The following is a 15,526-nucleotide window of genomic DNA, read 5'->3' on the forward strand; positions in this document are numbered from 1 at the left end:
CGGGGGGGGGTGGGCGGTGAGCAAACGGGGCGGGGGGGGGGGGGGGGGGGGGGGGGGGAGGTGCGGCACAGATCGCTGATGCCCGGATAACGAGAGCATGCTATCTGGTACTATACCATCTTTGCCCCTGCCTGTAACTGGGAAGTCTGCCTGGAGGGTATGAGTATGAACAAGAGACAACAGGAAGGCTGATGATTCAGACAGAACAGCACTTGTAGCTAAAAGGAGACAAAAGACTCATAATGTATATTTGGAACTTGGGGTTCATTTGGGAGTAGCAACAAGAATATATCGGAGGAAAAAAAAATTCTTAGCTGAAGGCAAAGATATCTGGTTTATGTTCCTATATTTTTCCCACAAGTATGGTTTCTTAAAATAGTGGAAAGCCTCCATAATTTAATTCTTTCTAAAAATAATAGATATATCTTGATTTCCCATAACATTTAAGATACCGGGCTGAGTGACACACAGTGGGGGTCATTATGACATGTCCTCTGAAGGGAACTGCAGTCACAGCTTCTAGGTGGAATTCTCTGCTGGAGAATAAGAAATGTGGACAGAAATGAGGGGTGCGGGAAGGAGAGATGGTAGAATGGTACCCTGGGGATTCTTTACACAGTGAAAAGAGAACACTGGAAAGTATCAAAACGCCCAGCCTCGCAGCGCCTGGGTGGCTCAGTTGGTTAAACGGCTGCCTTCAGCTCAGATCATGATCTCAGGGTCTTGGGATCGAGCCCCACATCGGGCTCCCTGCTCAGTGGAGAGTCTGCTTCTCCCTCCCCTCTGCTGCTCTCGCACTCACGCTCTCTCTCTTTCAAATAAATGAATAAAATCTTTTAAAACAAAAAAACGCCCAGCCTCAAGGTGGAATGGATGGCTTGAGAAGACACTGCCCAAGGGTCACCTGTACAAATCAACATCCCCTGGAGGTATCACATTAAACACTCTTCACCCATTCTGCGCACACTGGTCGTACCAGACAAAGATAGGTTGAAGCCCTATCTCCACGCTGCGGGACAGGGCAAGGTGGAGCAACAGGGCAGGAGAAAACAAGCCATCACCTGCGCGAGCCCGAAGAACCCAACAGAACACCCTGTTCAACAGCTCCCACTGAACTGCCCAAGACCAACCCCAGGAAAGGGGCGCTTCAGTTCAGGGAAAGTGGAAGATGAGCGGCGGCGCCCAGGACAGACAAAGCCATTCTGCGCGTGATCGGTGCGTTCCTTCGCTGGCGAGTCCTGCATCGGCAGGGCTGGTCTGTTCAAGTCATGCCCGATTTTATGAGCACATTCCGCTATCATGACTGACCCACGCCTCTCACCACGAGTTTTCATGACTGGTGAGAGCCTTGTTTCGCCTGGGAGGGCATGGGGTTTCAGGTATTCTGTTTCACAGGGGCACAGGCGAGCTAAGCTGGATACCCGCACCTCCATCTGAGAGTCACCTCTGGGCAGCCCTCCCCGTAAAGCCTCAATCGAGACGGTCATACAACAATGACAACTAAACAGGAAAAAGAAATAGGACTTCTATGATTACTCCTTAATGTTTGCATACACTTTTTTTATTTTTAAATTACAAGTTGAAGTACTTTATACACATTAAAAAATGATAGATGTCCACTTTTTTCATAATTCATTAACAAAACCCTTTTTCTAATGGTGTTCATTTCTCTCCAGTATGTACACGGGGCTCTGCCAGGACCACCATATGGGGTGTGCATCATGTAAGCATCAGCACCCCTGGTAGCCAACAGGGGTATTCATCAGGACTCCGGTTCACCCCCATCCATGCACATGGCAGGATAATACTTTCTCTCCCCGTCAAAGCTAGATATGGCTATATGACTTATTTTAGCCAATGAGGTACAAGTGAATTTATATCACTTATGCCTAGAAGCCTTTAAGAGCTCCATCAGGATTTGCTACATTCCCTTCCCTGGCCATGGCTTCTGGCAATGTTCCAGACAGTAGAAGCCCCATCAGCTTAGGAGGCTGGTTGAGGACAATGTGGGACAGTTTTCTGCCGGCCCTACTGAGCTCCTAGCAAGAAACAAAATCTTTGCTATGTTAAGCCACTGAGGTGGCTTTAGGGTTATTTATCACTGCATATTCTGATGATACAACCATTTTACAGATGAAAACAAAATGTAAAGTGGCTGATTCGTTATATCCTAGGCAACAAGCAGAACCCTCTGAAAAACCGTCTGATCTGTATTCACACCATCAAAGGGTAGACACTGTTGTAGCCACCATCTTCTCTCCACTACTCCCTCCCAGCCCCTTGACCTTCGGGCTTGTCCCCATACCACTTGCCTAAAGATCTCCAGGGACAGCAGAGTCATCCTTCTTGGTCTCCCCTGACCCAACTCCGGTGAACTCCAGGAAATACAAATATTATGCCTTCCAATATCAGATGAAGGTAGGAAACCCAGACAACTCTCTCCTCAACCCCATGGAGCACCGAAATAGAGTAGACACAAGGGGTTATAAGACAGGGAATTCTAGGTCCCTCTGGTTCCCATCAAGCCAGCTTTAGCTGCCAAAGTCAATTATTCAGTGACAACTTTCTTAACAGGGAGGAATGGCAGCTTCTTCCAGCAAAACTTACAAGTGAGGGATGATTTTCTTCTCCTCACCATACAGAAATACCCCATATAATTTCAGTTGAACAAAATAAGAAATGGTCTCAAACAACACACTGCCACTTTTTTCCTATTAGCACAGGGTATTGCATCCAGGGCTCTCCCTCTTCCTAGCCTATATTCAGTTTTTGACTGATCCTACATTACAGCAAAGAAAGCAAGCCTGTGGTTGCAGCCTCTTGCCTGCCATGAATTTCTGGAGGTCAGAATCACTAGGGTTTCTCCCACAACTATAAACAGTCAGTATGAAAGGCAAAGAAAAAAAGATTGGGATCGGATATGATGAAATTTTGTTTTTTTCCTGAATTTTATCTGGCACTTAATATGTACTCTGAGGTTTCAGCTCTCCTACCATGATGAGGAAGCAACTTTAAGATCTATATAAATACCTGTGTCTAGCCACATAACTTGGTGAAATTGCCTATATGCAAAAATGTTTAATAAAAACAAGTGGTATCATTCCAACCACCAAGAACCTCTCTGCTATTGGTGCAATCCTGGGATAAAGCCATGAGTCAGCCTTGAGACAGACTGGTCTGAGAACTTGAGTCCTTGTTGGAAAAACCCTGTGCAATGTGGTGATGCTAAGGTATGGTTTTGTTAATGTTCTTCACTGGGTTTTATCTTACTCCACAGAGGCCACTGATCTTTAATCTTCACATTAGTCTCAGCTGTCAAACCTAAGAGCATTATGAACTCCATTCTTGAAAAATGCAATGCCATCATTAATCTGTTAACCCTCTCAACCATCCTGGTGAAGGGGGTCAGCACCACTCCCTTTAAAGCATGCAAAGAAGTCACGCTACTTTCTCAGGGCCACACTGGATTGGTCTCAGTAATATTACTCAGGGTATTTCCATCCTCATTCTAAGTCCTTGCCCAGGTTCTCCCCCAGGGGGAAGATGGGAGGAACCAGACCAACTAAACAAAGAGGCCCAGCACAAATGGAAATGCCCTTGATGAGCAAAACAGCTAGTGCAATTTACCAAAGAAAAGTAGAAACAAGTAAAAAGGAATGGAGGACATTCCTGACAAAGAGAATACATCCAAACTGTACCTTTAAGTATCTCATACAACGAGAAAGCACCAAGAAAGTGCTCTCTCCATTACATTTAACGAAAACTATTTGTTTTCTTCCTAAAAGCCAAGACGTAGAAAATTCAGAAGATTTGCTATCCAAAGATAGAGAGCTTAGAAATAGAAAATGTTCTGTACTACTACTGACTGAGTTCAAAGGGATTCATAGGATTCATAAGCTTGTTTGAGATATATCATTCTATAGCCCTTAAAAAATGCAGCAATTTAAAATTGTTGGTACTCAATAAATAGCAAATATGCTGAAAGCATCGAACCAGTACCATATAGAATCTCTGCCAGTTTCCTACAAGGCTGTTCCCCACAAGGCTGCTTAATGCTGGTGCCAATGCATGCATGTATCTGTGCACCTGTTTGATGGGGATGGTAGGGAAGTTTAAACCAAATGGACCTGTGCATCAAGCCCCACCCACTTTGAGAAGCCCTCTGGATACTAAGGGCAGCCTGGACAGCCTAAAAGACAATACGGGATTAGTACAGTTGTGGATTCCCACAAAACCTGGATTCAAATTCTAACTCTTAGTACTTTACAGCCACATAATCTCAAGCAAGATACTCAAATTCCTCAAACCTTTATTTCTTCACTTGTAAAACCGTACCTACACCAGAGGTCATTATGAGAACTCCCTAAGATAGAGCAAACAGAATGCTTGGCACACTGCCTGGCACAAAACAAAGCTAAAGAAGTGTGGTGATTATCACTACTGTATACACTAACAGTGGTACTGTTAATCAAATCCCCTAGGAAGCTGTGATGAACAGCCTCCAAAATGCCCCCAATGATCCCTGTATCTCCTTTGTGTGGTACCCTCTCATTGAGCCTGGGTGACACCTGTGACCGGCTTCTAACTAATACAATGTGACAACGGTGATGGGATGTCACTCCCATGACGTTATGTAAGATTCTGTCTTATTAGCACACTTATTCTGGAATCTTTCTCTGCATTGATGGCCTTGAAAAAGCCAACTGTCATCAATCCTACAACCACAAAGAAATAAATTATGCCAAGTACATGGGTGACTGAACTCTTCCAAGTTGAGCCTTCAGATGAGCATTCAGCTCTGGCCAACACTTTGATTGCAAACATAAAGAGAACCCAGTTATGCCATACCTGAGCTCCTGATGCACAGAAGCTATGAGTTAATAAACGTGTGTTAAGCCAGTAATTTTGTGGTAACTTATTACACAGCAATAGAAAATGAACACAGAAGCACTTTACCTTCCCCATCATGCTGATCTAGTCTCCTTTACTCAACTTTTCCCTTCCCATCACTATTCTCAAAACTCTACTGGCAGGTTGACCTTATGACCATGTATATTGAAACTTTTTTTATTCAGCTAGTTCCAGTGTCACCATCAAGAATCACTCAACAGATGTTGAAGCTCTTTTTGATTATTTCTGATGAATACAGCCACCATTTACATTTTAGCTTAATCATAGCTCTGTAATATTTAGAGAGCTGGTAAAACTTAGTAAAGCCAGAGAGCATAAATTTATGCATGAACTTGCTCTTCCACAATCTGGTCAAGCCTCAAACATGAATCACTCACACAGGAAGCAATAGCACTGTCATTTCATTATTCTCATTTTTTCTTGCATAAATCTCATATTTATAAAAGGTATGAGACTGGTGAGTCTGACCTTTTTTTTTTTTTTTTTTTTAATGTTCTCTTTCCTGGGTCCCAGTATCTGCACTGGAAAGACCTCTCCATTGAAAGGAACAGAGAGTAATTTTTAAGTATATTTAGTGTAAGAATGCAAACATGATGTAAAGAGCCACCAAAAATTATTACATAAGAATGTCTTGACCATAAGTTAAAAGGGAACTGACTCATTCCTTGACACAGCACAGAAAAAGTTTTCTATTATCCTCTACCATCCTCTGCATAAGTTGCTCTGTCTTTGTAGGCTTAAATTTTAATAAATACCCTCCTGGTCATTTTTAAAAATCCAAGACTACAGTACATGCCAACTTCTAGTTAAGAGCTTTCACAATTTCTTTCCTCTTAAATAAAGTCTCACAGGGGTGCCTGGGTGGCTCAGTGAGTTAAGCGTCTAACTTCGGCTCAGGTCATGATCCCAGGGTTCCAGGATCAAGCCCCGCATTTTGCTCCCTGTTCAGTGGGGAGCCTGCTTCTCCCTTCTCCCTCTCCTTCCTGCTCATGCTCTCTCTCTCTCTCTCTCAAATAAATAAATGAAATCTTAAAAAAAAAAAAACCCTTATGAAACAAAACAAAAAAAGGCATTAAAAATGTTTTAATACACCAGACCCCACTACTGAAACATCATATTGTTATCTTTCCAGCTTTTCCTACCACATTTTTATTACTTTTATAATCAGAAGGAAAATATTGTAAGTTTTCATCCAAGTAAAAACTGAAAGTTTTTGTCTGTACAACATCCTATATGAGGAAAGAACACTGGGACCTTGTCTTGGCTCTGGTGCTAAGCTACTCATTTGACTTTGGGTAAGCAAGTTAACCTCTCTGGGATGCCTGACAAATGTGGAAGTAGATGATCTCAAGTATAAAGGGTCTCTCCTCCCTACTCAAACAATCTACGATTACGAGACATGAGTTTTCAAAACTTTCCACAGGTCATCTAGACCAAGGACTATGGCAGCCTGGTTTTTAGAGCTCTCTGAATTCCCACATAAAAACAGAGCACCTTACTCAACAGAACCAAATGCTTGGAGACAAGGTATCCTCTTGAACAGCAAAATACAAGCAAGTAAGGACAAACCCACACCATCCACAAGCCCGAAAGGGTATCTGAATGGGCAGAAGCAGTGGGAAGCAGCAAGGCTGGTGGATGTGAGAACTGGAAAACCCAACATAAACAGTCAGTATAGGGTGCCTCGGTGGCTCAGTCGTTGAGCGTCTGCCTTCGGCTAGGGTCATGATCCCAGGGTCCTGCGATCGAGTCCCGCATTGGGCTCCCTGCTCGGCGGGAGGCCTGCTTCTCCCTCTCCCACTCCCCCTCCTGCTTGTGTTCCTGCTCTCGCTGTCTCTCTCTCTGTCAAATGGATAAATAAAATCTTTAAAAAAAAAAAACTACCTCCATCTCTTCTTTAAAAAAAAAAAAAAAAAAGTCCGTATACTCAGGAAAGTGAGGAGGGCCAATTGGAAGAGAGGCTAACACTAAAAGGGATTCTGCCTGAGCCATGAGTAAATGAGGAAGGGGCCCACAGTAAGATCTGAAAGAGCTAAAGCAGCTAGTACCTGGGAACTCTCAAGATTGGCCCCAGGACTTGCTTCCAGGAGGAAAACCTGCTGACAGTGGGATCAGGATTGAACAGTATGGAGTAACAGAGACAAAGGAAGAAATAGATCCAGATAGAAGTAGGTGAGGGGAACAGAGCCAGGAAGTGTTAGAAAGCAGGCTGCCATATTTTTGACTAAGTGAAAACAACAGAAGACTAAGCTTTATGAACTTATAAAGCCATCTTAAACACTGCCTCCTCAAAGTTCAAGGAAACTATTTTTCATATAAAAATGAAAAATGGAGAAGTACTGACATCAAATTCCATACAAAGTTATAAGAAGGAAGAAAAAAAGAGCAGAATATATGCCTATATACCATTAAAGCATGGCACAAAATGGAACATCCCTCCCCCCAAAAAGCCCAAACAAAGCCCACTATTTCAAAATAAGTTAAAAGACTTTAAGGAGATAAAATGACATAAGATATGAAAAAACATAACTGAGAATTAGAAAATTCATACGGTAACAGAACACAGGAAAAAACTAGAAATAAAATAAAAATGCATTTCAGGAATACAAACTAAACTAGAAGGCACACGAGAAGAAATAAACACAACATATAATGCCCTGAAAGAAACAGAAGATGAACAATAGGAAAATCAAGTAAAAAGGGAGAGACAGCATGTGGATAGTGAGATCCTGAAAATAGGCAAAAAAGATCTAACATACAAATAATAAACATCCTTGAAAAAAATCAAAGCAAGAGAACTAATATTAAACACTGTAATTCTTTACAACTTCCCTGAAATTAAAAGATTAAAAGAGATAATCAAAAGAATACACAGCAAACCTGAGAATATCAAACCAGAATGACTAAGATTAAGAGTTACTCTAGTAGGGGCGGCCGGCTGGCTCAGTCGGTGGAGCGTGCGACTCTTGATCTCGGGGTTGTGAGTTTCAGCCCCATGCTGGGTGTAGAAATTACTTAAAAATAAAAACTTAAAAAAAAAAAAAGTTGCTCTAGAATTACTAGACTTAAAAAAAAGAAATAAAGAAAAAACATGCTATGGACATCTAGAGTCAATGTCCTATGAGGCAAAGAAAGCTGTGTTATCAGACTGTGGGGACAACACTCTCTGCCAAAAGAGAATAAGGAAACGTATTCAAATAAAGAAAAGATGGGCCAAGGGCTTTCTATCCAGCAGAAATGTCTTTCAAGTACAAAGGGCAAAGAACAGACATACTGTTAATAACGAGCAAGAACCTGGTGAAGATTATTCCGAGTCCTCCCTGAGGAATATACTAGAAAATCCACTTCAGGCAATAAATGAACAAATAAACGGAGGAACACGGACATAAGGATCATGGTGAACACTAACTATAATGTTGCTTATAGGAGCCTAAAGGAGGACAAGAAGGGGAGAGGGTGAGATGCAATGGTGAGATGGTCAGGCAGGTAGATATAAGACAGCTGCAAAAAATGGGGAGTGAAGAGAGCGTAATGAAACAACAACAACAAATTACATTCTTCTCAGGAACTGTATCTGTTATGGCAGGAGTAATATTATTCTGAGGCTGTTCATAATATGGAATGAAGCAAGTAAGTAATTATGGAATATTCTAATTCAATCATCCTCTGTAGCATTAAGAACCAGGACTCTTCATGTGAAAGAAAGGTGATACAGATAAAACATAGAAGAAGCTAGGTAAAAAGTATGCTGTAGTCTGAATTTAAATCGGGTCTATTAGTATGAACTCCTAAGGTATTTTATCTTAAAAGTTATATGTACATGCAGATGTAGATAAATAAGGAAATAAAGAATTTCCTGGCTACGTCTATAAAAGAGGCCTAAAAAAAAATGACCAACCTAGAAGCCATAAGCACTCTTAGCACCCAGATTGTGGTCTTAAGATACTATTTTCTGCTGAGAGAAGTAAGAGTTACTCAGAGAACAGTTACTACCAGATTTGGGGCAAAAAATGTACTAGTTGAGTCTGGACTAACTCCTGGGCTCATGTCAAAAGACTCAGAAGCCAACATGAAGAAGTTCACATTGGCCAAAGATAATACGGGTTTCTGTAAGGAAAACAGTTACAGTGGAATGAAACCCCAAATATGTTTAAATCTATAATTTCATAATAATAGTTTAAAAAATTATTGGGCAATTTCAGAGGATCATAGGTAATTTTCTTGAAAAATGTTAATAGATGAAGAATTCTGCTTTTCCTCGACGAACCACTGTTTCAACAAATCACAGATGATGGGAGAGGTCTCTATAAAAGCATTTCAATTAATGAGAAATGGTACAACGGAAATATCATCATTTGTAAGTCCTAATAATTCAGTGAATCAATGAACATAGGCACTGAGTATCAACAGCTGCTAACATCACAGAAAATGAGACAACCAGACATTATGTGCCTCCTGGTAAAACAACAAATCCTCTCTACAGTCTTGCCAAAGGGGCCAGACATGAATTGACTGAGCCTCTGGGTCCACCTGCCGTTTTACAGGAACTAAAGGGGACGGAGGAATGTGGTGAGCTGTACGGCAGGTGTATAATCAGCAACATCCAGACTGTAGGGAACTCCACAGGTCAAATGGCAGGTTTCTAACAGATTAATTAAAAGCAAACAAAGAATGGAAGTAAAACCTATAAATTAAGAGATTCAAAAGAAACCCAAAGTGTTTCAATGAGCAAGACTAAACTCCACTATCGAGGGACATCTAAACTTCAGTGATAAAGTATAAAGAGACAGGAAAAAGGACTATAGGAGTCATGGTGGTGGTCACCTTGGTCGGAAGGAAGGTGCGACTGGGACAGGACATAAGGAGGGACTTCTGGGATGGCTGGCAAGTCCTATTTCCTGACCTGGACGGTGCTTATAAGAATGTTTGCTCATTACCCCGTAACTCGATTGGCTGGATTTCCTCGATCTATGTTTTATCTTAAAATAAAAAAATACAAGAGTTTAAAAAAAAAACTCTCCAGATCCCTTACCTGTGCCTTGGCTAATTTCTTTTCCAGAAGGTCTCGTTCCCGCTCCGTTTGCTGCAGACGTTTATTAAGTTCCACTATATCTCCCTTGAGTGATGCCAGGGCTGCCAAGTGGAGCTGTGGAGACAGAAAGAAAGGAGCACAAGGTTAGATCCTTTGTCAGAAACTCGTTCCTTCCCTGTAATTAGTGTGATCATATAAAAAAAAAAAAAAAGCCTCATCTCCAAGGGGTGCTATTAAATCAGGTGTTGGACAGGCAAGCCGGGTTATGTGGTCACAGGGAGAAAACTCACATGTGGGCAGCCGGACCTAATTTCAGTGGTCACATCAGGATAGAGAGCAAAGCCTCCCACTCTAAGGGCTTTCCCTCAGTTACTCAGCAAGGATGAGATTAACTGCAGGTGTGGGGCCGTGGGATTCTCAACCCGAGCAGCAAGGAAGAAGGAGAACCACATCAGCTTTGACCTTTGGCACATATGAAAGTTGGATAGGGCAATTCTATCACCCATCCTGCTACGTGTACAGACAGACCATGGGGCCGAGGAGTAAGAAAAACTGGGAGAGCTCATTTTTTTTTTCAGATGGTCTCCCCTTAAAGTTGGTCCTTTATTTCCCTGCCAGCTCATCTTTCCTCATTGTCCCCCAGAGAGACTAGATTGCCCAGATGCTGCTTCTGGGCTAGCAGGCTGACTCGCAGGAACAGAACCAGAACTCTGATAAATGATGCTAGGAAAAGACACACCAAGAATCCCTCCAGATCTCTTTCTCCAGCCAACTCCTTCAGGTTATCTGGAGCTACAAGGAATGTTCTTGAACACATTAACAAGGGGTACCTTGCACCTCTAGGATCTCAACGTGCTCAACTTCCGAGCCTAAACCCTGAGCTTCAGCAGCACCAAAGCTACGCCATGTGCCTTTTGTGGCTTTTTCAGGCCAATGGGTGGAGCTCAACACCCAGGTCCCAGAGCAGCACCCTTCAACCTTCTTTGCCCTCTGAGTCACTGCTTCTCATCTGTCTTCACTGTCAGCTCCAGGGGGAGTGCAGACCATTCCCTAGCCAAATTCCACACTACATTTGGGGGAGTGACTAGAATCAGAACAGACCCTCCCTCTCGATATGTTTTTAGTAGCTTCTGCCAAGAGGGGTTAAAATAAGGAGTGAGCAAATAAACGTGATCTTTAAAGATGGACATGGTATGACGGTCCACAGTTCAACTTTGAAGATTTTAATTGCAGGTTTAGAAAATGCTTTTCTGCAACCGCATGTGGCCTGGTAGGCTTGTTGGGGTGTGATGGGGAGGAGGAGATACAGGGCAGGGTCTGGGCTTTCAAAGCAGTTGTTTATGTTAGACTATAACAGCAGTGACTATGAGTTCGCTTAATTGCATCAGGGCTGCAACCAACAGATCAACAGCCGATCTGAAATCAGGAATGCCTGAAATTTAAAAACGGAAATGTCAGGCAATTTGGCGGTGTTTGCCTTTTCATGTAGGGCTAGAACTGCTCAGAAAAGGTCACTTTGGGTTTCAGATACAAGGTTTTGTGTGATGAAATCTCAGCACAAATACCACAGTGTTCCCACTGTACGATCTTTTTGAGGCCATTCTGCTTCCAGGAGGGCGGGGAGGGACACAAATTCACTCCCTCCTTAGACGGCTGGGTACCCGCCTCTGCCTCCGAACTGTCCATCTGCAGATTCTCCTTCAGCGTCAGATGTTGTGGTCTGTTGGACTTTATGTCAAGTCTTGTGAGAGGCTTTACCACCTCTCCTCTGGCAAGAAGGATAAAATACATATAGAGATGAAATGTTCCTTAAGAAATATAGGAGTAGAAACTAAGATCCCAACTCTAAGCCCAGATATGCTTCCTCTCTCCTATATCTCCTTCCTACTTCTGGGGGGAAGGACTACCTGAAGGACTTGGGGGAGAATTAGGAAGGCAAAGCTGACGGAGGAAGCTATAAACTTCATGCTAACATCATAAACTGGGCCAGATGAGGGGACACATAGAGTAGTACATGACAGAGAGGGTCTAGGATGGATCATCCCTACCAGGGATAGGACCCCGCTTGGAACGGATAACACCTTTGGGTCTTCCAGATTGCCAGGAAGATGCATAGGATGTGCATTTGGGGCAAATCTCTTCACTTTCCTGGATGAAAGATGCCTGTCCATAAAATGAGAAAAGACCAGTTGTTCTTCACCTTCCCTGGGTCACAAATCCCTTAAGAATCCATGCAGGTGATGGACCCTTCTCCTAGAGAAGAGTAAAGATTTGGGGGTTTATGCATGTATTCTATCTAGTTATGGTGATGACACATTCTGGAACCATTCCATGAACTCCAAATTAAGAAACCACAGAGGCCACATAAGTTTTGTAGATTCTCTTGTGGGTCATAATCATAGTTGTTTGAGTGGGAAAAGGGCCCTGGGTACTTGACATCTCCCATTCCCCATTTGCAGGTAGGACCTGAAACCCAGAGATTGACTTGCTCACTCAGGGTCCCATGGGTAGCTCGGCACTAGCACCAAGGCCACCACTGCCCTTTCCCCACTGTATGATGTTGTGACAGTAATTCTCAATTTTGTATGAAATTTTTACTTAAAATATTTCCCTCTGATTGCAGAATAAAAATGTAACAGAAAACTAAATCAGAAAGAGAGCATCCTAACATTTTAGTGGTGGCCTCTGGATGGTTTCAAATTTCTGGGGGGACATTTTGAGTAAATTTTTTAAAAAGTATTTTGTTCAATATATTTTTAAGTGGTTTTTTTTTTTTTTTTAAGAGGCTCTGTATTAAAGAAACAAAAGAGTTGTGACTCTATTTTCTGTATATGTAGGGCTGTAGCATAAAAACTGTAAAGGGTTCTTTCCCTTCCTTGCTGCATGCATCTTTTTCCCCGTCTACCAGCTCTTCTGATAGAAGATAAAACTTTAAAGAAAGGGGGGAGGGTAGAATATACACATGTTCCCGAATGTTGTTGACAGTTACTCAGCAGAAACTAACATCAGAGGGCGGGAGGTAGAGCGGGCAAAGCAGGCGAGTCACAGGACGTGTTGCTTGGGAGGGGGCTGACGACACCCCCTTACTACCTGATGACTGAGCACGAGGTGCGCTAAGTTCTCACCACAAGAAGTTCCCCCCATTAAGAATCCAGTAATCAAGGTAGCTTGACACCCCTTCTTTGTGGGCTTCCTCCCCCTCATTCTGGCAGACCTGCTGGTAGCCCTGGGAATTCAAAGGCTGGGGAGTGAGAGCAATGCTCCAACTATTAGGACACAACCTGGGCCCTGTCAAGGCAAGTACTAAACACGAAGAAGGATAAGGGTCTCTGGGGGAAATTTTTAAGAGGAGTAACAGTGGGCTTAAATCCTGGAAAGACAACTTTACCAAAGCAACCGAAACTGTTAAATACATATAATAGGAAAATTATATGTATACCCTTTTTGGGGCTCTCTTTATTTTCTGGTTTTGGAAATGGCCTCTAATTTGAGTCAGAGCTTCAGACATATGACCCATAAAGAACCATTAAAAGAAGATGTTTCACTGACCAAAGAGAACAAATATATACGATGTTTGGAGTCTGTGCCAGCGTCCTTTCTAACTCTTTTTTTTTTTAAGATTTTATTTATTTATTTGACAGAGAGAGAGAGCACAAGCAGGGGGAGCATCAGGCAGAGGGAGAGAGAGAAGCAGGCTCCCCACTGAGCAGGGAGCCCCACGCGGGGCTCGATCCCAGGACCCCGGCCGGGATCATGACCTGAGCCGAAGGCAGACGTTTAACTGACTGAGCCACCCAGTCTCCCCTCCAACTCATTTTTCTCTCCTGCTCCACAACAAGACCCCAATTTTTAGCTGGTCATATTATCGCTGCTCAGCTAAGTCATCCCAGTTCCCAGCTCTCCCTCTGCAGGTGGAGGTGGGTGTAGTCATATGACCAAGTTCTGGCCAATGAGATGTAAGTAGAAATATTATGGGAGATTTCTAGAAAAAATCTGAGAGAAGCCATACCCTTTTTCTCTTCCTCCATGCTTGCTGCTTGGTACATTAAAGTGATGGAAGGAACTCAAGCAGCCACCCTCCTTCATAATGATGAAGACCACACTCTAAGGAGCCAAAAGTTGCCCGAGCCCCTAGCAAGTCTGTAGAGTCACCCCTACCAGCTTTGGACCGCTGACTCCAGACTTGTGGAAGAGAATAGCCAGCAACAGACCTCTACTGTGTAGGCCCCTCTTCTGTTGAGGGACTCTGGCAAATGAAGTTGATCTAATCCTAACTTGTAAAGAATCAGATAAGCCTGGCTTCAAATCTCATTTATGCCACTTGTGGGTGACTTGTCTTTAGATAGCTTATTTAATCGCTTTGTTATAAGGCTGCCCCAGAGACAAGTGAGACCGCATCAATAACTCGCCTGGTGTCTGGAACCAGGGAAGCACTCAACAAATGCACACATCCTCTTTTCCAGTCAAGTTTTAAGTCAACAGGTTTCAAGTCAACAGCCTTCTCAGACTAAGCCCCATCAGAGGCAGTGAGTGTGACGTTGGGCCAAGTGAGCAAGCCAGTCCTGTCTCAGAGCAGCTTATTTCCTGGTGGGTATCGGCACGGGCGTCAGAGACCAGGGCTGCTCTGTCTGATTCTGCTGAAGTCCTGAGGTTTATCTGAAGTTGCGGACCGCCAAGGCTCTTCAATCTCTGTGAAATTTTTACCCAGGGCCTACGCAAGGTTGGGATGGGACTGTGACATTTCCCAAACAAATGTGGGTCTAGTGCATGAAGGATATAAATCCATACTTACCTCATCGTTCTGGAGATACGAGGCCCTAAGTCCCCAGGCTGCTTGGAGACCTGCCTCACATTCATTTTACAGTGTATATCCAAATGAAACTAAACCACCTGGAAATTTGACTGCAAGGTAACTGTCAAAACGGTCGTTATTTTTGGATGAACCCTACTCACTAACAGTTCACTGTTCAGCTGGCTGTTGGAACAGGCTCACTTAGCCTCGGACAGATAAGATGTCCAGCTGCCAGGGGCCTGGGTGAGAAGCCAGCAGGGCCTTTGTGATGGCCTCTCCTGGTGGTTCCTCCTGGGCTATGTGGATAGATGTTTCTCCTAGTACACCTTGGCCATGAGACAAAGGGCTTCACACTTTTTTTTTTTTTTAAAGATTTTATTTATTTATTTGACAGAGACAGCGAGAGAGGGAACACAAGCAGGGGGAGTGGGAGAGGGAGAAGCAGGCTTCCCTCCGAGCAGGAGCCCGATGTGGGACTTGATCCCAGGACCCTGGGATCATGACCTGAGCCGAAGGCAGACACTTAACTGACTGAGCCACCCAGGCGCCCCGGCTTCACACTTAAGACGCCTTTTAAGCCAGCAGCCCAGTGACTCAAATGAGTCTCCCAGACATCAAGGTGTATTTCCATTTATAAGGCACTTCTCCACCTTGCTACTACTGACAACAACAACAAACACAGGCCCACACGGTCCCATCTACACGGCACTCTCCCTTCATCAGCCCACTGGACCGTCCCCATCCCAGCCCAGCTCTGGGGCCCACACTGTCCCATCTACACGGCACTCTCC

The 15,526-nt window shown here is 43.5% G+C and overlaps 1 protein-coding gene across 2 annotated transcripts in view; it reads right to left on the reverse strand.

Moving 5' to 3' along the window:
* The window catches only part of MCC (MCC regulator of WNT signaling pathway), a 398,823-nt gene that overhangs the window by 100,344 nt on the left and 282,953 nt on the right, over positions 1–15,526 (reverse strand). For both annotated transcript variants that reach the window (XM_044917088.1, XM_021701419.2), the window contains one exon: positions 9,944–10,057. In XM_044917088.1, coding sequence (XP_044773023.1) covers positions 9,944–10,057 — 114 coding nt within the window. The remainder of the gene's footprint in view (positions 1–9,943; positions 10,058–15,526) is intronic.

Source organism: Neomonachus schauinslandi, chromosome 7, assembly GCF_002201575.2.
Source record: "Neomonachus schauinslandi chromosome 7, ASM220157v2, whole genome shotgun sequence".
In the NCBI taxonomy this organism is placed as follows: domain Eukaryota; kingdom Metazoa; phylum Chordata; class Mammalia; order Carnivora; family Phocidae; genus Neomonachus; species Neomonachus schauinslandi.